The following is a 23,665-nucleotide window of genomic DNA, read 5'->3' as shown; positions in this document are numbered from 1 at the left end:
ACAATATCGTGGTATATATCAAAAACTCAATTACAATTTTATATTTTTTTTTAAAGTTTACTGTTTTTACTCCACAGGTTTATTATCTTATTTCTAACTCTATGGTGAGACAAAAAGGATGGATATTAAATGAAAAAAAGGAAATAGATGACGCCCTCAAAAAACAATTTCACACAAGTTTATGTTGTGTAAGTTTCCACCTCAAAATTACATGTTTTCAGGCTCGCAAGAAAGAATGAAAGCCAAGTATACTTATACTCGCTCTTTAATGTTTGGTTTAATGGGATGAGCGAGCATAACTAAGGAAGGGTATTGCTTTAAATATTGAGGTAAACTTTGTTCAGTTATTCTTCAGTTGCTGTCAGATGAGATTATTTATTTAGAAAAACGCCCTCTGTTGACCGAAGGTTCAATATGTCAAGATGGCTGCCAATGTTTCTGTAAGTTTTACTTTCGTAAAGTAATGTTTTGTTTTGTTAAAGTGTTCTGCGTTTAATGCTTACCTGAAAGTTATTTCTGTTGAAAATTGTATTGTCTTAGGTATCAGTACATTCACTAGCTAGGCAAAAATAATGTATAAACAAATAGATAATTGGGTTTTAATTGTGTCCCAAGTTGAGTTTGCGGGACCCAACTTACTACTTTGTATCACACTGACCGACGACAGAGACAGCAACTGCAGTGGTGATGCATTCATGCATTCGCTGCACCTGTCAGTGTCACTGTCGGTGTCATCATGGAGGTTCTACCTCCAGTGGTGTCAGCAGGCACTCTTAGTGTGTCATCCTGTGCATGGGCAGTGCAGCGTTACGTTCTGTGACTGCTGCTTTTCACCACATAAGGTTTATCGCGATTCAGAACCGCAATGCTTTGTGAATCGTGGGAAGGAATATGGGGCGGTTTCTATGCAGTTTCTTCAACTAAGGCATGCAAGCCTATTCCTTTATGTGGGATCAACAGCGCCCTCTCTTGATATTTTGCTAGGATAACTTTCCGTATGGCGCCACCACTTTTTCACTCATTTTTACAAAAAGGGATATATCAATCAGGTAAATTAGATACTATATTATTTTATTTCGAATGAAAAAGTGGTGGCGCCATACGGAAACTTTTCCGAGTATGACTATGTCTATACTCTATTATATAATTATGAAGGGTAAGAAGAGTGTGATTGGATAGAAAAGTTTCTGTATCCTCATTCCTGCCACCTCTTTTTCATTCGTTATGAAATAAAAATTAAAAATAGTATTAGTATTACTATCATCATATTATTTTAAAGTTAATCTAATTTACTCGAATCCATTTACTCGACCTCCAATGAGGTTCCTTTTTTTGTGTAAAAATTAGTGTTAAAGAAAGTGGTGGCAGGATGCGGAAAGTCTTTCGGTAACAATCCAAATATAAACAACAACACAATCAATACATGTAGGGCACAATCTTTTAAGATGTTTATAATTTTTTACTGCTGTTTGCAGTGCCTGCCCACACAAATAAAAAAATGCACCACCTGAGGCTTGAAAATGACATCAACTAGTTTGCAAGAACATGATGAATAATTCCTTTGAGGAAATCTGACATGGAGGCGGTTTACCGTTTAGTCAAAGAGAGACCTGCTTTTCGTGAGACATTCTTGATTAATACTGTAGGCTTTGCCTAGTTGTGGTTTTCCTCTTGGTTTTTGTTTGCATTCCCATTGTTGTTTTTTCCTGTCATTCTCTGAACACTTTGCAACCTTAGGAAAAGGCGCTATAAATGGTGGTATTATTATGATTATTATTATTATAAAAAGACCCTGCAATAACTGTCAATTTGAAATGTAACTATCTTGTATTTGAATTTCTGATTTTAGGAATCACCTGGCCAGCCACCAGGAAGAGTCATTGGTGGCAGAAGCCATTCACCTCCTCGTCAGATGACAACTAAAGAACCTCATGAGAAAACTAAGACAACTACCAACCACACTGCCAAGGATAAACGATCAAAAGGTGAAGAATAAATTATAGCGACCCACCATCACATGGGTATCAGTTATCCTGTAACTGTCAAATTGTGTGTGGAAGGAATTCAAACAGATCATTGTTGAGTAGGATTTGAAACTATGCATGGTGGAAGTATAATTAAGAGTGGTTTGCGGTAACACCATGTGAAAATCTCTTTTGAGTTGTGTTGGTTCTGAAATGAACCAGTGGCTGATAACTCAAATGTTTTGATTAGTATGCTCTGATCGTCTTCAGATCTTTGTTGCAGAAGTAAGAAGTGATGCTTACAGGTTTCGTACAATATGGAAAGGTTTGCGGTAATGCCATGTAATGACTGTCTCTAAAATGAGTTAGGGTGGTTCTAGTTGGGGTGTTTCTGAAAGAACCGTCAGTTTCAACTCACTGTTTTGCTCAGTATGCTCTGATCGTCTTCTGGAGAAAGCAGAATTATTTCTACCATGCATTTCTACATACTTCCACCATGATGCAAAGTTTCAAATCCTACTTGGGTTTCATACAGTTCTTATCCCTGTCTAATGTATGAAATTAAGATCACAAATAATTTTTAGTTTTGATTATTTTTCAATAAAGTACTTGGTATTGTTTAGATCTAAGTACATGTTGTAAACATTACTGTATGAACAACACGCGGATGTTGCTTGCCAGAAAATCCCTTGTACACATTTGTATTAATCAATGTTTGGGTAAACTGTGTGCAACTATATGTGATATACTGTTCAAACAGTTTAACAGAGACTGAATGACAAATAAAGCTGGGTTTTTATCGTCATAGGCTCTAAATGGCAAACATACCAATTCTATTGTTTTGGACAATTTTTTTTAAATTATCTTCAAAGAACTAGAATTGTAATTGTGGTTATTTTTGTATGTGTTTGAAAACAGATCGTCAGTTAACCCCTTCCACATGCAGCCAACCTAAAGCCAAGCGAAGGTTGGAGTCAGCAGAAGGACATGATGACAGTACCACTGATCCTAAACTGGAGACTCTCTGCAGAAAGAAGTTCAAGCCAATTGCTCCCAAACCCACGGACCACCATCAGTCGGTCGTCACAGCCACTGTCCCCATCAAGGATGTCACTTATACAGACCATTTGACTAAAGGGGGCTGCAAGAATGGACCTGTCATGTTTATGAGCCCCAAAGTCCAGTTGATCCCAAGTATGCCAATGTTGGCCCGCGCTCCACCCGGGGAGGGCGACAAGATTCCAATGAACACTTCTCCGTATTCGATGACCCATACTTTGTTTCCACAAGGCAAGTACCTGAATGTAATGACCCCTCCAGCTAGGGTATCACTGACTGATGTTGCTGGTCATTATAAGACAGTAGTTCAGCTATTGCCAAACGGCACTAACAATATCAGCACACCGTCTCATTGTCAAACATCTACCGAGGTTGCTGCGAGTAAGGCAAGTAGTGAAAGGCGAGCTTCCAAAGCGGCAACAAGAAGTGAACAAAGTAAAGGACCGAAAATAACCAGTCCTAACAGTAAAACTAAAGCGAAGCCTAAAGCTAGTAGATACAAGTACAGTCTTTTAATGAATGGAGGCTCGTACGATGGAGCCATGCTTAATAATCCTGTTTTGAACCAGAAGTTGCAGCCCTCTGTCACTCCTCCTGTTTCATTGAATGGAGGTGTGCGGCTGAATCTCCCAGCTGTGTTGACCAGTTCTGGAGTACTGCAGATAACTGTGCCTAGTGTTGGGATCGCCAATGGCCAAGTGCAAATCTTTGATTGTGGGCAACATGCTGAGGTCGTACAACCAACTGTGGTGGCTCCTGGTATCACATCCCCGCAGATATCAACGGCTGCGACTACAATAGCCACCATGCCCCCAGTCTACTCACCCAACACAGCTGTTTCTAACGTATTAACTCCTGAATCTATTGGAAGTGACACGCAAGACTCTGTTTCGACCCCCAATGACAACACCAGTGCCCTGGACACAAACAATATGTCTTTGGATGAGACATTGAGAGCTATGCTGAAAAGTCCCAGAGCGACTGCTTCTCTTGATAAACAAAAAGAAACCCATCAACCAAAGAAAACCAAACCACATAGAACTAGTAGCTCAAGAAGTCGCAATAAGGGAAAAAAGACTCAACCAATTTCATCCAGTGCACCTCCAGTGATTGTACACAGTACTTCAAGCGAGCAAAGTGGTGGCAGAACTGTGATAGTGGATTCTAGATCCAATCAAAGTACGGAGAGGGGCCCTTTGTATCAAACTCAAGTTGCCCATGGTCCATTGGTTAGTAGATACACACCAAAGCAAAGCGGGGATGGAGTGTCTGCTAAAGGACAGAATGTGCAATATGGGTCGTCGGTAAATCGTGACGGTGCTTTGGCGGGTCAGAGTGACCTTGGATCAGAATTAATAGGAAATTCCAGGATTACACACACTAGACATCCAGGTTATGTAACTAATAATGACAGTGTTAATCTTGTGCCTCTAGTAAGTGATTTGAACAGAAAAGGTGCCGGAACACCAGAATTGTCTAGGAGACCCGCATGTAAGCCAGACACTGCAGCTTCCCCTTTGACCGCACCTGTTAACAGTGGGCCAACGAATCAGAGTCGACAAACTTTGGTGTCAACTTGTGTGACCACAAGCACTAACATTCAACACATGGGTAGAGCTTTAAGCGATTGTTGGAGTAGGACAGACCATGTGGCACCAAGGGCTACAAGCCTTCCTAACTTTGCAACAGGTTCGAGAGGTGTACCAACTGCAACGACCACACCTCCCGTAGCATTTCACGTTCCTACAAATCAGCATCCGCCCCAGCTGAGAAATACAAGTAATGCCTCTGTGCCTTCACCTTTGGGATTTGAACAAGCAATGGACAAGTCTCTTGGAGACAGTACTCCAGTGTTGTCCCCGTCATCTGTCATGAAACCTATGCAACCCCAGCGTCCTCTGCAATCTTTGAATTGTGTCATCACCACTTCGAACTTTGTGCCGTTGCCAAACACTATCACATCTAGTATTATCACAAGACCAGTTTTCAATTCCAGTGACAATGTTATAGTGAGGAATTCCCTCACTCTTCCCGATAGAAGCTCCTCTGTCCTGCGACCCCATGACAGTGTTCTTCCAAGATCCTCCATTCAGCCTCAAGATACTATAAGACCCCCAGGTATCATAGTCAACGCTTCTCAAGGAGCAGCCGTTCTCAATAGACGAAGTGTTGGGACTTGCACAGCAGTGACATATTCTCACAATACAATGACATCGGTACACAGCGGAAACGAAGACTTTCCAACCCTTGTCAATAGTCCTACCAACTTGAATGTACCTACCTTACCAACCCCACTGACACAGCAGGGAGCTTTCTTCTCTGAAATGGATAGATCGAGAGAACTGCCCTTTCCGTCCGAAATAGGAGAGACGTTAAGAGAAGACAGAGTGATGAATCCAGCACGCAGACAGCTACAGCTCCTGGAGGAACATGAAAGAAACCCTCCCACTCACACCAATGGTCAGATAGGAAGCCTGGTTCTCAATCAGCCAAACAGCGAAATGCCTTCAGTGATTCCTAGACAGACTATTCCAGAACCTGCTCTACTTAGGCAAAATGTTGATGCATCTGTTCTCAGACCAAATGAACCCAACTCCTTGCCGTTGAGAAATGCTGAACCAAGTTTATTCACACCACCGGCAACAGTTGTACCCCATCATGCAGGCATTCTGGCAACAGCAATACTCAGATCAAGAGCTCTTGAGAGAAACCCTTGGTTAATGTCTCCACTGAATGTAAGCACTTCATCCACAGTTTCAAATAGCCTCCCAACTACAGCCACATCAACTCTGTCCACAACAGCTGGTTACTCCGGAGGGACAGTTTGCAGTTCCCATTCTGCCAGTGCAGTGAATGATAGCACTGCTCATTCACATCATATTGGAGATGTGCTTCACTTGAGAGCTGCCCCAGGCATGCATACATCACTGGGTAGACCCGCAGAATCGGGAAGTTGGTGTATGCCTCCAGAGGGCATCCGTAACCAAAGAGAGACAGAAAATTTGATAAGTAGTCATGTCTCACAGTTTAACCTCTTGAGGCAAAGGAGAATGGCAACTCTCAGTTCTGATTTAGCAGGTGTTAGAAATTCTGAACTTGAACAGCCTGGTCCAATTATTCCAACAGCAACTTCAGGAGAGCATTTTCAGAACCCTGATGTTGTTGTACAATCTGTGCCACTTCACAGCAATATTTCAGCAAATGCTAGAAATGCCATGAATGAAGCACTGCAGAAAAGAACAAGAGCCCCACGCATTCAGTTGCGAAGGTGTTCAACACCAGCTTCAGTAGTTAGCTCACAGAGTCATACCAGCAGTGGTGTCATCACTTCAAACCAGGAGTGCATCAGTTCGATTGAAGTGCACCCTCAACTTGGAGCTGATCGGCATACACTGACATCCACAGATGCTCAACATGTTGTGATGGGGCAGCCAAGGCACACCATGCCCCATCAGCATCCTGCTCACCACATGCATGCTGTACCTGGAAGCAGACTCTCTACAGATTCAGTGTCTCATTTGCCAATGCCACTAATGCCTCCTCCATCAGTTCTGTATGGAAGTTCTACTCCTGTTCCCAATCTATCCATGACACCTCTCCATGGCGTACCGCTTCCAGGAGCACTACCGGGTCACTCAATGCAGGGGCATGGAGTGGCCCACCAGCTACATGGCACACCTCCCCCAACGCCGCACCATGGGCAGTCCACTGGACCTAACCCCCAAGGAACTGTCAACCACATGTTTGTATCAACTCCATTCGGACCTATCCACCGCTCTCTCTATATGCCACCTCCGAGTCCTCACCCCCCAGATATCAGTCTCATGTCTCCAAGATCTTATGGACAAGTCCACATGCATGATAGCGTTTTATACAGTCCTCGTTTCTCTTCGCCGCTGAGGAATCTACCAACCTCAAACCTGACCGAAGGAATGTTTAGCTCTTCCCTTCCGAGAAGTTTCTCTGATGAGCGTTTGGATACTTGTTGCTCTGTACCCTATGCTCACTCACCTCCAATGCATGACAACTCTGGTCATATATTCCCACCAGGATTCATGTCACCATCAATGAGTCGAAACCAACCCTCTATACAGACGAGCCTTTGCAACAGCCTCCAGAGACCATTTGGTCACCGTGGTCATCAGAACATCCCAGAAAGGCACCCTGGCCCATTCTTTCACGAAGGCATAAGACACCCCTCTCCACATCAACTCCACACACCCATTATACCAACCAGTAGTTTTTCCAGTCCACCTACCTCATCAACCATGACAAATGTTTGTAGCCCCCTCGATACCAGTGTTCTGGTGAGTGCTGTGTCCAGTTGTAATCCCATACAGCCAAACAGTGTTGGTAGTCTTGTTAATGCAGTGAGTCCAGCTATGTCGTCAACAGCAGTAGCAACCCCTGGGAGCACAATATCATCAAGTGGAAGTGATTGTCCCTCAGCATTAGCGGCTACCACTAGCCCCTCAAACACCACACCTACGCGGGTGTACAATGTGGGAAACACTAGTGACAAGTACCTTCCTCTTGAGTTAGTTGTCTCGTCTCCTTCAACGATAGTAACCACACCCACCCCCGTCACAATCCCCTCCCAACTCATCAGCGAGCAGATCGTCAAATTTGGTGATGTTACGCTTGAATGTAGCCGCCAGATTCTGCGGGAATCTGGCCGCACCGTGTTGTGTTGTTGGGGCTGTGACTACCACACGGCCGAGCCAAAGAAGATGTACAGGCATCAGCGACGAGATGAACAGCCAATGAAATGCCAGTTATGCAGTCACATGGGTCAGTCTCGTTGCCAGTTGAATCAACATTTTAAAGAAGAGCACATGGATAAAGATGAAGACCCATTTAGGTCATCGGCTGTAACCTGAAGTGAACAATTCTTTGCTTCAGTACAACAAGAATTGCTGCATTATAAAACCACTGTACTATCTCAGTTTTCCATGACTTTAATGGGCATTAAGAGGCAAACTTGCCTCTGCAAAAAAGCACATTAGAAACACACATTTGTATTACAGCCTCAGCAAGATTGAATCTTCCTTTTAATTTTTCAGTGAGCACATAAAACAACCCATTTAAAATATAGCCTTCTTGCACAGAACCAATGTGACTCTTTGGAACCATGGTGGATGCAGACTTACCAGGTAAATTTCTATTGTTGACAATGTTTAGAACACAAAGACATTTTTTCAGCACAATGGCTTAACCTTTTATGTCTGCTGCCACCTAGTGTCCCGAGAAGTCTTTTTTTTTTCAAGATTGCAAGATGCAGCCTTTCCCCCAAAATGAGTTTTAGTCGTCTTGTGCTATTCTGATGAAGTAATGCTCAAATGATAGTTCGCAAGTGTTACAGAGCAACCAAAGTATCTTATGTCTTCACAGGCGAAAAGTCCAGCATAACTTTCATACAATAGGGGACTTTCGGGACGCTTGGTGGCAGCAGACTTACCAGGTAAAATCTATTGTTCTCGGTAATGTGCGCATGCTCAGAAATACGTTAACAATGGACATTTACCTGGTAAGTCTGCTGCCACCTAGCGTTCCAAAGTCTCCCATTTACTCTTGTGTTCATATTTCACGTGGCAAATCCATCCATCATTGAAAGCAGCACTTCCAGTCTAACCCTAGGTAGGACATTCAGTTATAAATGCTGTGTGGGTTTTTTTACTTCCAATTTTATTTTAATTTTATTTTTACATTGTTGTATTCAAAGTAAGGTGAGCCCATTGAGATTATGGCAAGCCTTGTTACATTTAAGAACAAAATTGTGGGCTTGAATCTTCCTTTTTTTAATTCTAAGGTAAATTTTTGATCTGTTTGTCTTTTATATTTTAAATTTGCAGCAGGATAAACAATGTTATTTGTGTTTCCCCTACGCCTCATGTGTTAAAGGCAGTGGACTCTATTGGTAATTACTCAAAATAATTGTCGGCATAAAACCTTACTTGGTAACGAGTTATGGGGAGAGGTTGATAGTATAAAACATTGTGAGAAACGGCTCCCTCTAAAGTAACAGCATCTTCTCACTTGGTGTATCTCAACACATGGATAAAAAACCAACCTGGGAAAATTTCAGCTCAATTGGTCGTCGAAGTTGCGAGATAACTATGAAAGAAAAAAACACCCTTGTCACACGAAGTTGTGTGCTTTCAGATGCTTGATTTCGAGACCTCAAGTTCTAAATCTGAGGTCTCGAAATCAAATTTGTGGAAAATTACTTCTTGCTTGAAAACTGCGTCACTTCAGAGGGAGTCGTCTCTTACAATGTTTTATACTATCAACCTCTCCCCATTACTTGTTACCAAGAAAAGTTTTATGCTAATAATTATTTTGAGTAATTACCAATAGTGTCCACTGCCTTCAACCCTTTAGAGACCATTATTTCTGTATAACCATCACCCTACGCCTTATTCATAGAGTTTTTGGGGCGGGGGCTCTCTTATACTTGGGGGGAATATTGTCTGGAAAATTTGTTATTGAATCAGATATACATAGCTTTGTTATAGAATTGTAGAGTCTATGCTAACATGGACAAATTGGAAAATGCTAATTTGGTTCAATACCTTTTCTTTGACCCTCTGCTTTGAGAGGAAGTAGGTCAAATTTTGCGGCCGTTTGCGGCAGCTATGGGCATTTTGGTGCAAGCCATTTGTGATCGCTATGGTATCTAAAGAGTTAAGCGTTGAGTGTTTCCTTTTTTCACTAGTTTAGTCTTTCCATGCCAACATATGTTTTTATCACTATTTGATTATTTTGATTTATCATTATTTTGTTGAGTTAGAAACAACCCTTTAAGAAAGAAACACAACTTCACATTGCAGTGGTGATAAAAATATACTATTTTTATATATATATATTTTTACCCTATATACACTGATGTGTGCTGAGCATAGTACATTCAGTGCTTTCCATAGTCTTTTTGTAAAACAAATTCATAGGCATACTACTTGGGTAGGATTCAAACCCCAGCCAATCTAAATCATCCAAGGTATGGAACCCGATGCTGATGTATGGGATTTGAATTGCTGGTCAAGTGGTAAGACATCTACTCTAGAATATAGGAGTTGTGGGTTCAAATCCCACATAAATATACTTGTGGCATATCTGTTATTCTCTATGGCTCTCTGGGGCAAAGTACTGAGTATGCAGTTCTTGTCAAGCATCAACGTACAGTTAGAAAAGCAAATAATCACTTCATGTCTTGCAAAGGAAAAACTGTGCAGTTGAACACAAATCAACTGAGTTTCAAAACAAACTAAACGTTTGTCAGGTTGTCATTGCCCTTGATAATACTTGTAACAGTAATACATTATAAGAGTTTGTGTTTTGTACAAAAAGCCTACTTCTAATATATGGTGTTTGTTTTACTTCTATTCGTACATGAAATGTAGAATGTCTCATGATATCATCCACATGGTTACCTTTGAGTTCTTGAAATATGTCTTCTTCATCATTTATATTATCTAATTTTTGAAACAATTCCTTCCAACTGTCTTCATATCACTCTGATCTTTTCAACTTACACTACTCTAAAGAACAAAATTTACAAAATCTAAATTGATTTCTTCCGAATAATTGTGATTTTTATTGTAATTAAATTTTAAAAATGCAGCTGAAATAACTTTTATAATGAAAACAAACAATTAATTGTAGAGCATCTTCTGTACATTTGATAACAATTTTAACTGATTACTCTATTATTACTAATCTAACTTCATGTAAAGTTAACGAATGAGAGCCTATTTATTTACCAAACCATGCCTATATTTTTCATGTTAATTGCTTTTTAAAAAAAGTTTTAGAACTATGTTTTAACACAAACTATGTTTTAACACAGCCTGTAATTTAAAGGGAGAGTGTATGTGGAGTGAAATTTTCATAGTCCGTATTTTTGTCTTTTTACAATGCTGTACAAGTTTTTAAACAGGATCCTACTTGTATTTCCTAAAATATAACATAACATTTATAATTGTGAAAAACTGCTGGAATTTTCCTTTTATCCAAAAGTTAAAAAAGTTTTTACTTTTAGTTAACCACTAGACATGGCCAAGTTTGCACATTCATTGACTAGCTGTTGATATTAACTGGTACTCGTGCTTCACAACATGTGTTGGGCACCAGGCAATATCGATCTCTAGTCGACAAAAGTGTCCTTGTAACAACAAGTGAAAGTGACTTTTTTTTGTTTACAAAAGTTTAAACTACTTCAGCTCCATCTGCAGTGAGACAAATTTCAAAAATAGAATATTGTACTAATGACCATCTTGATATTTGTATCTTCAAAACTTTTCATTCAGATTTTATTCATTTTAACCCTTTTTGTGCAATTGTTTTCTTTGTTCATCTTTTAAGCACACTTGGAAATTAGAAAGTTCCCTTTCATGTGTGATCTTTTGTTTTCACAAATTATAGTGCGTTTAAATAATTTGTACTGTTTTGCAAAAATAAAAACATTGTTAAGGATACTTGTATACACTAAATAGCCAAGGCCCAACTTTCATGGCTCTGCTTACCGCTGCTTCTGTGCTTACGATCACCATTCTCCACTTGCGGGGCGCTGAATTTCTGCAAATACGCTTGATGTACCAGGTAAGCATTCCCTGCATCCAAATGCGCTGATTTTGGCTTAAGTTTAGTAGGCTAGAGCCATGAAATTGGGCCTGGTTCATTATTGAGGCACTCTTTGAGGCACACTTTGAACTACTTGACTGCTCTGATTGGTCACTCATTTGGGTTTTAATGGACTTGACTTTGAGGGAAATTTGGTTTTCAGGAAAAAGTTTGCATTGTTGGCTAAGTTTTGTTAGATCAGACTTTTGTTGAACAACCGCATCCTATACCAGCCTTGGGGTGTCATGCTGAGCATTCTTGGTCGGTTGGCTCTAACTCTTTCCTGCACAGAATGTGGGTTTGAATCCTATGGCCTAGTCAGTCATGACCCATGTGTTCTTAAGCAAGGCAGTTTATCTTAATTGCTTCTCTCCACCCAGGAGTGCAAATGGAGTTGGACTGGCAGCCTGTCTGAGGGAATAGAAATAGACAAAATCTGAATTGGTGGCTATACAGTTACGGCTACGACTGCTGCTAATGATGTCCTATACATGTACTTTAGTGCATTGATGCGTAATTCTAGCTGTAGCTGTATAGCCGCTAATTCAGACACGGGTGTTATTCACAGTTTATATTTCTAATGAAATCGGATTTCCATTAAGCACTGGCCTGGTGATCAAGCCACAATTGGCTCAGGACAGAGCTAATGTCTTTGTTACTTTTTGACAGCCAACTTTTTGAATTACGAAATCCTATCAAAATAAAGTCAGAATAACTATGTGAGTTGTTTAAATATTGTATTTTGTTACTGATCTAGCTATATGATGTTTTATACACAAGGAATAGACTATTTTACTTCAGAAGTCACTCCCAAAAAACAAAAGTATAACTATTTCAAGACAAATCTAAACCTATTGTTTCACAAATTAAATGTCCTTTTAAATGTCCTTTCTTCATTTATTAATTTGTTTATTTACAATATTTGTTAATAGGTGTACCCGACAACACATCAAATAAAACAAACTAATAAGAGTCTCAAAAAAATACTGTTATATAACAAATTTGAGTAACAGGAAATAATGCAGAAATTTAAATAAATTAATAGCAATTGTTTGTTTATATATTTACTTCTTTATTTATTTATTTAAATATTTATTTATTTATTTATTTGTTTATTTATTTATTTATTTATTTATTTATTTATTTATTTAAATAAAAGTCAATCTTTTCTTTTTAAATGACCAATTCTTTGGAACAAGAGATTGCCAACCGTTATACATAACTCATTTCTTTGAGTTGCTCAACTTTTATTATTTTTTTCCATCACAATCTAATTTTAATTTACCATCCATTAAAAGTTATAGTCGAAATATCAGAAATCCAAAAAAGAACCAAAGGTGATGGTTTGCTCTTATTGTGGGGAAATGGAACTCGGTCGATCAAGAAGCTTCCATTGTATGCTTGATAAAGTAGGAATATGGTTTTCCCAGCCCCAACCTGAAAAGGTTCTGGCCATGCCTTTTAATATGTTGTTACTGTGTTAAATTCCCCATTTTGATTTTCCTGTCGGTATTGGTCAAGCGTAAAATTTTACAATAATTATTTTGTGTTTTGGTTTTTTTTGGGGGGGGGGTGGGCCCCCCCCCAAAAAAAAAAACCACATTAATGGAATCGCTGGTATCCGGCGTCGTGTACATGCTGGTTAGTGAAGTAACGCAACGAGCAGCATCGTTGACCATCGCCGTCTGAGGTTAACACTGTGAACAATATTCACTTCGTTGCTTCGGGAAAAGGTTGTTAAAAGGTGATTTTTCGAAGGCATGTAATATTTACAGATATTGGTAAGTTTAAGAGACATCTTAATCTACCTTTTGACTGAATTATTCCGTTAATATGGATAAGTAAAAGTAACGAAAGCATAGTATTTTTGTTGGTGGTTGTGGGTTAATAACGGAAAATCTCATGCGATATTCATTGCACCCTTTTCGTGAAAATATTTAGTATTTCGATTAAAGGAACACGTTGCCTTGGATCGGTCGAGTTGGTCTTTGAAAAGCGTTTGTTATAATATGCATATGGGTAGAAAGATGCTGTAAAAGTAGAATACAATGATCCACACAAACATGCCTCGAAATTGCACGATTTTCCTTTTACCTCGTCGACTAACACGGTCGGCCATATTATTATGGGAGTCAAATTTGTTACTCCCATAAATGGCCGACCGATTTTGTTCGCACAGTAAAAGGAAAACCACGCAATTTCGAGGCAAACTTGTGTGTAGTTGCGATAACGTAACCCTCCTGCCAACGGCGGAGCCGGAGGGTTACGAGTCACTCCCATTCGATGCAGGGCGAAATGGTCAAACACGAACAATTTCGACAGCTAGTCAACAGATTTGCTCAATTTTTACCCCTTTCGAAAATCATGACATAAATTCTATGACTATGAACACGACCTTAATCCTCAATATCTAATGAATAACATTCAAAACACCATTGAGAAAGTATTTTGAAATAAAGTACAAAAACTTACCAGATCCCGGAACGAAACAGTCGCCATTTTGTGACTTCCCGATGTTCATTGCTGTTGGACTAAACCATTCTGTTAAAGGGGTGTTATAAGGCAGCGCGACAGTGCGTGTGCGCTGTCCATTTACTTTGCCCGCTGTTCACTCACTTAAAGCACTGCAGCACCCCTTGTAACACCCCTTTTACAGAATGGTTTAGTCAAACTTGGCTGCGGCTCGGTCGGCAGGTAGTCAATTCAATTGGCTGGTACCTGCGGTTTGGTTCAGCGCTTGGGGTCAGCGCATGGTAACCAGCGACAGGTTCAAATTTGTGACTGTTACGCTCCCGGAATCTGGTAAGTTTTTGTCCTTTTTTTCAAAATATTTTCTCAATTGTGTTTTTGAATGTTATTCATTAGACATTGAGGATTAAGTTCGTGTTCATAGAATTTGTGTCATTTTTTAAAGTGGTAAAAAATGAGCAAATCAGTTGACTAAAATATTTCGCCCTGCATCGAATGGGAGTGACTCGTAACCCTCCGGCTACGCCGTCGGCAGGAGGGTTACGTTATCGCAACTAACTTGTGTGGATCATTGTATTCTACCTTTAAATTATCTTTCTACCCATATGCATTTCATAACAAACGGTTACAAACGCTTTTTTATAGACCAACTCGTCCGATCCAAGGCAACGTGTTCCTTTAAGTTAAAAAGGCAAGTTTAAGCCTACTGTAACCTGACCTTGTTTGGGTTGTTGTACGTGGCTCTCGTTCCGGCTAGCTCTCTCTCTTTTTGTTTGCCCACCATCTATATACGACTACGAGTCTAAAATAAAAGTAAAATATATAAAAGTAAAGGAAAGCCTAATTAAAGGGAGAAGTTTCTGTGTAGCCTAGTAGTATTAGTACAGTAGTAGTCAGTAGTGTTAGTAAACCAAAACTGTTGTCAGTGTACTTTGACTTGGTAGGAAATCTATAGGGATAACTTTCCGTACGGCGCCACCACTACCACTTTTTCACTTATTTTTACGAAAAGGGATATCTCATTGAGGTAAATTAGATAATTTCGGATCTCCATTATTTCATATCGAATTAAAAAGTGGTGGCGCCGTACATACGGAAACTTTTCCCGAAATAGAATTAAAATATGCTAGGCCTGTGTAATTTTACCATAAAATTAGATATTATTGGCCTTTTTTTTATACTTCTAGAACCATGAGCAGATGAGGTTTGTCAAAAAAAGGTGTGCGCTATTTGAACCCCATACCTTTTTTTGTATACGCTCGTTAGTGAAAAAGTGTCAGAATACAGAAAGTTGTCCATCTTTTATTTATAAATATCACATATATTCTTCATCTTAATCGTTACATTTATGGATTTATTGTAAAAAAAAAAAGGGCTTACAAATGATTAAATTGTCCAGACCAAGTGTGATGTTTTTAAAGTGATGAACAAGAAAGAAGACCACCTTCAAATTCCATTTAAATACGTCTGAACTGAAGTGAACGTATGTGGGAGCCATATTCATTGTTTATATAATAAAGACTAAAGTAGTAACGGGGTAATGTTTATTATTAGTGCAAGTATGTTCGACACTGTAACTGGGGGGCTGTACTCCTTTTTCCCCCAAAAATGTTCATACTTTGACTGATAATGACAAATAGAAAAAGAGTACAGCGCCCCAGTTTACTGGGTCTAGTGCAAGTTTAAACATTTACATCAAGAAAGAGTGTTTGAAAGGAAACAATTTAGATATTTCAGTTCCTGAGCTCTTGCTGTCAAATTTGTAATTTTTTGTATACTTTGTTATCAACAGAGATCCTGGTAATAATCAACATGGCATCTGAGAAGTTTGATCCACTAGTTGAGAGTCTTGAACGTTTCATTGAGAATACTCGTCAGTTGGGAATCATCGTCAGTGACTTTCAGCCTCAGGGACAAATAACACTCAATCAGAAACTGTAAGAGTACATCAGTCATCAAAATTATTGTTGTGGTTTTTTAAGTTCTGGTAGACCCCTTGCATATGATGTTACACTCTCAAAAAGCTCCTTACTGAGGCCAAACAGCACCCTCACTCAGGGTGGCTTAAGGAGGCAAATCGATTGTCAGTATTTGTTGTTTGTGCTTACAAACGTGCCCATGACCTTAGGGTCCCTGTATGGTTTTGCTTTATGAGAGGGGTATATGACTCAACTCTGAGCAGTTTAGGTTGCACCAAAGTGTTGCCTGTTGAAAGTACTAGGCTTGAAAATTGCACTGGACTGCAGGACTAAAACCGGTGATTTTACATCGTAAACTTATGACTGGACCAGTCCGACAATATTGTGTTTTGTTCAAATGTTCACTCTGCACACTATGTGACACCGACATCGACAAGTTTCTGTACAATAATCGGTCAAAATACCTTTATAATCGGTCAAAATACCTTTATAATATCTCAAGCATGTCTCAATGTCATCTTTAGGTAGATAAAACGAGGTTGTCCTTTAAAATAATCCACAATTTATCGATCCGTGTCGTGATTCATGAATTATTGTGACAATTTTTATGATGTGGTTTTGAAGTCAACAGAGGGCGCTATATTTTCTGTGTGTAATGTTAATGTACACGATGTTTTTGGTTACAAACAGCGTTCTGAAAACTTAGTTTTTGGGAGTGAAGGCGATCTTGCGGGATTTCGGCGCTATTTTATTTTCAAAGCTAAGTAGTCACTCTATCATTTTATGGAAACAAATACAAAAAATATGTTGGCCGTTGGTGGCCGATTGGGAAAATATCCAACGTTTTGATTTTTGTTTATTTTCCTTAATTTTGCGATGTAGACAATTGCTTTTTTGAAAATTCTCATTTTCAGGAGTAAAAACTCATTTTCGCTAATTTACCGTGAATTTCTAGCCACAACGAATGGTTACTTTACTAATCTATTACATATTTTTAGCATTTCGTCCAGGCCCTTAATGGCTTATTTTAAAAATGTGTGGCGGTATTTTTTTTTTATAAGTATTATTTTTGACATTTTAGTCGAAGATTTCAAAGCATTTTTGCCGTATCATCAAAACTTCGGTCCCTATTTAATTTTCTACAGTGTGAAAGGTCACTTATACAGGTAATTTAAAAACAATATTTTTTTTCTCAAACAATTTTTATATGCCTACCCAGGTATTTTTTTTAACATAAGGGTTTGTGATTTTTGCTGATTATAAACGTATGTCACTATATACGAACTACAATTCCTTAAAAAAACAGGGTAATAAATTTCAAAAAAATAAAAATTCTTCAACAAATTAGTTCTTCTTGTTCAAGTCACCGAAGATATGTAGTTATCTCAGAAAAAAAATCGGACCTGATGTCTGGGTCTTAAGCCACTGTGCTCTGTTAACAAAAATTCAAATCTGTTTAAGTTGAGAATAAAACTTCCCCAGAACACAATACGAGGAAAAACTTCAAATTCTTCAAATTAAAACAGTTGAAATGTTATACTGTGTAGGTAGTTTGGTTTTCTATTTTCAAATCTGCCCTTGTAAAAAAATTAGGGGTTGGATTAGGGTTGGGAAAACATATAGAGGTGTTGGATCATAAGGTGCATAACCATTAATACAAGTAGGTTGCACAGGGTTTCCAAATGGCAAGTTGAGAAGTGGTGTAAGCACTTTTTAATAGACAATGTATGCTAGGTTAGTGTAGTGCTAAGAGTGAGCCTTGTAGTTATCCTGTTGTATGTTATTGTTTTAACTGTCACTTCTCTTATTACTAATGGCATTATTCATTTTCTGCAGACACACCCTCGTTACGGGCCTTTTGGAAATTGAAAAGACAAAGGCGCAGGTACAAGATGTTCAAGTCCCTCTGGAGGTGTTTGAGTAAGTCATTAGTTCTTTTTTTCAACACTGAGACAAAAAATAATTTTTTGAAATTATTCTAATCATTTCTTAAATGGTCTAGGTACTTTTTGTAGGACACAAAACACAATGTCCACATATTTACACTAAACTTACACAGTTTGAAGATAATGGTAGTAGAAAGCTTCCCTGAAAATATTACTTGTAGAGGTGCTGTAGTTTTTGAGAAATGAGTAAAACAATGTCATGAAAATAATTTTCGTCTTAGTGATCATGAGACACCAATTATTTCATCATGTAAAAACCTATTTTTTTCATGACATTGTTTTACTCATTTCTCAAAAACTACAGCACCTCTACTATCATTATCTTCAAACTGTGTAAGTTTAATATAAATCTGTAGACATGTTTCGTGTTGCAAAAAGTACCCAAATCCTTTAAAAACTACAGCACTTTAGCAAGTTGGATCTTAAGAGAAACTTTCTATTATTATCTTGAACCGTGTAAATTTAACGTAAATCTGTGGACGTTTGTGTTTTGTGTGAAACAAAAAAGTATCCAAACCCTTTAAGTTGTGGAAACTTTATTTTGTAATTTGTTTTCAGCTACATAGACCAGGGCCGAAATCCTCAGCTGTACACGAAAGACTGTATGGAGAAAGCTGTCATCAAAAACGAACAAGTCAAGGGCAAAATTGAAACGTTCTCAGTAAGTATTTTAATTCATAAAGGCAACAGCCTCTACGCCGCTAAGTGTTGCCTTGATGCACCTTGATATGTTCCAGTAGAAATTAAACTCTCGTCATAGAGGTGTCATTAACTGTGAAGAAAACTGCAATTGATTAGCCATTTCTTTGTAAGAGCAAAAAGTACTGTCCAGGGAATGATTTCATCCCGCATTTTTGCATAGCAAGGTATTTCGACTGAACAGATTATGTGCATACTGAATGCTAATATTTAGCAAGTGATGATTTTTGATTAGCAACTGACACATTTTGCATAGCATTTTGCTCTGCTATACAAGGGAAATCGTTCACTGCTGTCAAAATGCTATTGTAATGTAGATCTGAACATATTATTTATGAAACTTGCGCATAATAAATGAGTAAATTATCTGTATAAAAAGCTTTATTATCATTTTACTGGCATGCCTCCTTTCAGTGGATTGGCTGATATTCTTTTTTTTGGTGGTAGTTACAAAGTTGCATGTCTATTTTTAGAATGAAGATGAGCTTTTACAATGAGTTGATATTTTCATTTGTCTTTCTTTTCTGGTAGAAATTAAGGAAGATTTTAAAATGAGTATTTTCATTGCTGTATCTTTTTTTTTTGTAGAAATTCAAGAAGAGTTTGATAACAGAGTTGAACAAGATGTTCCCTGAAGAGATGGAGCAGTACAAAGCTCAACGAGGTGACACTTGACATCCAGAAGAGCTTCATCCTTTTGAACCCGAACTATCCCCGCTTCACCATAATGAAAATCATGGTTTGCCATGAGTTTTGGTGATTTGGTACTAGACAATGTCCAGTGTACCTGTTCACTGCAGTAGGTAAACCACCCATTCTTTGCATGGAGATAATCATACACACCCTTTGGGGGGTTGGTTTATAATGGATAATAGGGACTGTCAGCTCTTGGGCAGAACAAAGAAGCTGATTACACTGGAAGAGATCCTGATCCAAATCGTTGTTTAGAAATGGCATGCAGAACTGAAGTCCGCCATCCATCTATCTGTGAGTGGAGCTTAACAACCCAAGTTAAATACAGTTTGGCGTGACACAGAGCTATGGCCTGAGGTTGTGGAGCAGAGCAGTAAAAGGGCTTTGTCACATGTAGCAACTTTTACAGGTAAAGTTGAGGCAACAAACTGCAGTGCTGGCTGCGAGTGCACGTTGGTAGCACACGAGTAAATTTTCAAACAATGTCTTACAATCCTCAAGATAAATCTGTGAATATTTAAATGTGACAGAATGGATTCTCTTCTTGGAGATTGTCTGGAACTAGTTGCCTGTACATTGCCTCGTGAGACATAACCTTAAGCCTCAATGCCACAGAGCTGTTGACCACTTCCGTGGATATCTATAAAAAAAAATTGTTACCTCGCCTCTGCGCTGGTATTGTTTTTCAAAACTTTTCGGAACTTCCAGAATAATTTGTTTTGTTGAGAACACCGTTGCCACAATAAATTTCTGACTAAATGAGGTAAAGACAACAAACTTTTCCATAAAATACACCAGGATTTTTAGTTTTTTGTTTTTTATAATAAATAGTCCGAAACCTTGGCTGTGTAAAAGCCACATCCGATAATCAGCCATGGTATGCTGGAATCCTGGACTTGCTCCCATATTTATGATTACAAAATCAGTTCAATTGTCATTACTGTTGGCCAATACCCAAAATGAACACAAACATAAATAATATTGGTCTTGTTTACCCATAATGTATAATAAATTCATCATTTATTTCATTTTATCATCTATACAAATTAATTGAGTTAAAATGTAATCATTACATGATACAGAATGACAAGATGCACTTATAACAATTATGTTCACTTGAACATTATATAAAAGGGTGGAAAGGGGTTTTGGGAGAGGTTTGACTAACTCTTTCTGCTTTTTGTTGCGTTTTGAACCTAAAATGCCCAGCTGTGTCAAACAATAAATTAGAAGTCTTTATCATCAAACAAAGTGTACCGTGTTGATTTTTGTTGCCTTGGTTCATTTCATAGTTTTTAAGACTCTCTTACAAGCCTGGAATTTCAAGGGCACAGAATCCATCATAATCTAATTGCCCTGGTGTTGGCCTAGGTCTGGTTTCCCTTGAAATGTTTTTAAAGACCTTGTAATATTATATGCAAACGAGAGCATTCTTTGAAAGATTGTGGCCTTCCTCCTTCAAAGATGAAATTCCAGGCCTGTCTTCATCATCCATGTCTCAGATGCTAGCTGGAAGCAATTCCTCTAGTTGGCACTAGACCTTATGTATGAAACGGGGCGATGATTCTCTGAATCTTATTTCATTAATGTTCCTCCATTAGTGAGAGCAGGCATAGTCGATGTCACATTGATCGTGGCTTAAGTATAAGTTTTCCTGTCTGTGAATCAAAAGCAAAAGAAAGTCCGCCCTTGTTATTATTTGAATGTCGGAGTATAACGGAGTTTAAGCAGCATCTTGCAAAAATTCTCACTCAAAAAATTTCTTTATGTTGGAAGGGTTTACACAAGACTGGTAGAGCTAGCAAAATAGTTCCAGACAATGTTCATGTGTTTTGTGATTAACCATTATCTCATAACCTTACCAAACCTGTAACTGGGTAAAACTAAGACAATTTAAAAAATATCAAGTATTTATCCTTGAAAATCAATATAACATACTGCAATAAAATTTAAAATAGTTTTTAAAATGATTTTTGATTGGTTTCATATGATATCATACTTACATCATCGCATGACATATTGAAGTCTGCAAGTACAGAGCGACATCTGGCTGTGATACTGTGATAATTTATTAGTTAAGTTTTTGTAACAAAAAGATTGAACTTTAGTTTTACTTTAGTTGTTAAGTTCACCATGAGGTAAGCCATTATCTTCAATTTGGTTGATTGCCTATAGAAGCCTATACAGTTGTAAATACTGTTTATACCATAAAACTAACCAGTGAAAAAATCATTTCAAAAGGTGGTACATGTTGTAGCGTTTTTGAGATATTGCAGAAAATCTAGAGCAGTTTGTCCATGCAGGAAGAAAAGTCTGCAATTTGAATACACAATCTGAGAAATGTTACTGCAGTAATGCTTCTAAGATTCAATTTTTTTTAAGGATAACCAGTGATATCTTTTTCTCAAAGCACCCAAAGCTGCTGTACTTCATACTAACCTAGTAAGTTTTTATTGACATTAATTTTTAGAGTCATTACCAAACGTATACAGATCCTTAAAATACTATTTTTCAGTTAATACAGAATTGGACTGACCACGTTCAATCTATTCCTGGAAAGCTTAATAGCAAAGGATACATAGCTGGTGCAACAACTCGTTTGTGTATTCCACATAGGAATAACAATATTAAACAAAGTCCGCTGATTGCAAAGTACGGATGGTTGTAGAGAGACTGAACAAAAGACACCTGTTAAAAAGAAAGGGGGGATTTAGAACATTGTTTTGACAAAGTCATTCAAACATCTACATGCCATTAAATAATGTTTTTAAGCAGGTCAGGCCCATATGCTTCTTTCTCCTTGGTAAATGGCACCCTTTAAGGAAATTGTAAATTTCTACTGGAGCATTTCAAGGGCACTAAAGCACGCCCAGGGGGTATGGAGGCAATTGCTTTTGATGCCTCCACGAAGTACCGGGCCCTTTTTAGGAGAGTAGAGTTGTTTGTTAATGAACACTCAACAGTTAGATTTGTTTTGTTTTTTTATTTTCTGAGAGAAATCTTATTAAGGAAAATATACCAAATATGACCACCACTTTTTCAATCATTCGGATTTGGCATCTTTTCCAGAAATGATAACATCGGTTTACTAAAAGCCGTTAGTATTTAAGATAACTTGGTTTACTGATTAAAGAACAGAATCTTACTTGTGATGTTTCCTTGTCTAGAAGCCAACACCAGGCGCCAAGAGCTGTTATTGTAGCAATTAGGATTAGGACCACTAAAAATACAAAGGAACATGTCAACTTGTTACTAAGCGTAGACACTTACCACAACATCCCGTATTTATTAAATGTTAAATATGAAGCTGTCATAACTGTAGATCACAGTTTTGGGATCAACATTTCATCCTCTTTCCCACCATACATAGGTCTGTACCCAGCCTCCGTCTCTTCTTTAGATATTTGCAATATTTCAAGGCAAAATGTAAAGGATACCATAATTAGAAAATTACAAAAACAGTGTAGAAAAATATGATTGAATCATAGGTAACGGCAAGACATGAATTTGCATAATTTCCACTGTATTTTTAGTTCTTACCTCTCCAGCACCATGATTGAGGGCGCTGTTTCTCTATGTATTCAGTTAGTCTCCGCTCAAATGCCCTCAAATCTATGATATGAGCAAATAAATACAACAATTACAAACCCTATGTCACTGTCAGTCAGCCATGATACATTTTTTATAACAGATTGTTGAATTAATTAATTTTAAAAATATATAATAAAATCATGGTTGTATTGTACAAACTACATGTCTTTTTAAAAAGATTTAGTTAGCTTTATTTGTATACCAAATAAATACTGAGGTCAAGATATAGTGTGCATAAACTATCTCAAACATGGATGGAGGACATCTACTAAGTGGAACCCATCATGAATAAATCCACCCCACCGGCAACCAATGACCCGACCCCTCCCCTTTATTTACTTAAACAAAATACACACACAAAAAGTCGAGTCAATCACTCAATGTGACAATATTTATGTCGCTGTCAGAACTGACGACAAGAAATACTAAATAGCATACCTTCAGTTTGAACTTGCTCCACGGGCATTTTCATCATCAATGCTAGTTTGTTGGTTCTATTTTTTACGAAAAAGTGTGGAATATTTCACCGGAAATTACTCGAAATCGAGAAAATCTGCAGCATTCAGATTTGAAGAACACAAATTAAAATACAGGTTGAGTTGGTGTATGAAAAAGACGTCAAGGTTTAGACTAATCAAGTGTTTCGTGTGCTACGGAAATTTTCCAAAATCTAGACTGGTACCCTTCTCTTCCATCTTACCATCAA

At 38.1% G+C, this 23,665-nt stretch overlaps 3 protein-coding genes across 3 annotated transcripts; 2 read left to right on the top strand and 1 right to left on the bottom strand.

The window, feature by feature from the left end:
- The first annotated feature begins 422 nt into the window (after nucleotides 1-422).
- LOC117289470 (mucin-17-like) lies at nucleotides 423-8,509 on the top strand. Its single transcript, XM_033770608.1, has 3 exons — nucleotides 423-440; nucleotides 1,850-1,985; nucleotides 2,883-8,509. Exons 1-3 carry the CDS (start codon nucleotides 423-425, stop codon nucleotides 7,901-7,903), a joined length of 5,175 nt encoding a protein of 1,724 aa, XP_033626499.1. The 3' UTR covers nucleotides 7,904-8,509.
- Nucleotides 8,510-13,308: 4,799 nt separating this feature from the next.
- Nucleotides 13,309-20,319, top strand: LOC117289492 (mediator of RNA polymerase II transcription subunit 10-like). Its single transcript, XM_033770632.1, has 5 exons — nucleotides 13,309-13,423; nucleotides 15,904-16,048; nucleotides 17,867-17,950; nucleotides 18,535-18,637; nucleotides 19,264-20,319. Exons 2-5 carry the CDS (start codon nucleotides 15,924-15,926, stop codon nucleotides 19,348-19,350), a joined length of 399 nt encoding a protein of 132 aa, XP_033626523.1. The 5' UTR covers nucleotides 13,309-13,423; nucleotides 15,904-15,923; the 3' UTR covers nucleotides 19,351-20,319.
- A 52-nt stretch (nucleotides 20,320-20,371) lies between these two features.
- LOC117289493 (nuclear envelope phosphatase-regulatory subunit 1-like) lies at nucleotides 20,372-23,575 on the bottom strand. Its single transcript, XM_033770633.1, has 6 exons — nucleotides 23,398-23,575; nucleotides 22,909-22,980; nucleotides 22,515-22,588; nucleotides 21,947-22,056; nucleotides 21,372-21,426; nucleotides 20,372-21,026 (listed from the first exon to the last, which is right to left on the bottom strand). The coding sequence occupies exons 1-6, from the start codon at nucleotides 23,432-23,434 to the stop codon at nucleotides 20,991-20,993; spliced, it is 384 nt and encodes a 127-aa protein (XP_033626524.1). The 5' UTR covers nucleotides 23,435-23,575; the 3' UTR covers nucleotides 20,372-20,990.
- Between the last annotated feature and the right edge of the window lie 90 nt (nucleotides 23,576-23,665).

This window comes from Asterias rubens, chromosome 4, assembly GCF_902459465.1.
Source record: "Asterias rubens chromosome 4, eAstRub1.3, whole genome shotgun sequence".
Lineage (NCBI taxonomy): Eukaryota > Metazoa > Echinodermata > Asteroidea > Forcipulatida > Asteriidae > Asterias > Asterias rubens.
Note: the sequence above shows the minus strand (reverse complement) of the source record. Positions and strands in the feature narration are given on the sequence as shown.

What these genes read in the sequence shown, in the direction of transcription:
- LOC117289470 (XM_033770608.1), top strand. An exon ending in CAAGGATAAACGATCAAAAG is followed by an intron (nt 1,986 to 2,882) that starts GTGAAGAATAAA and finishes GTTTGAAAACAG; the next exon opens with ATCGTCAGTTAACCCCTTCC.
- LOC117289493 (XM_033770633.1), bottom strand. Translation starts at nt 23,434, where the DNA reads ATGATGAAAATGCCCGTGGAGCAAGTTCAAACTGAAG. An exon ending in TCAATCATGGTGCTGGAGAG is followed by an intron (nt 22,589 to 22,908) that starts GTAAGAACTAAA and finishes TTGTATTTTTAG; the next exon opens with TGGTCCTAATCCTAATTGCT. An exon ending in TAGACAAGGAAACATCACAA is followed by an intron (nt 22,057 to 22,514) that starts GTAAGATTCTGT and finishes TCTTTTTAACAG; the next exon opens with GTGTCTTTTGTTCAGTCTCT.
- LOC117289492 (XM_033770632.1), top strand. Translation starts at nt 15,924, where the DNA reads ATGGCATCTGAGAAGTTTGATCCACTAGTTGAGAGTCTTGAACGTTTC. An exon ending in GTCCCTCTGGAGGTGTTTGA is followed by an intron (nt 17,951 to 18,534) that starts GTAAGTCATTAG and finishes ATTTGTTTTCAG; the next exon opens with CTACATAGACCAGGGCCGAA. An exon ending in GCAAAATTGAAACGTTCTCA is followed by an intron (nt 18,638 to 19,263) that starts GTAAGTATTTTA and finishes TTTTTTTTGTAG; the next exon opens with AAATTCAAGAAGAGTTTGAT.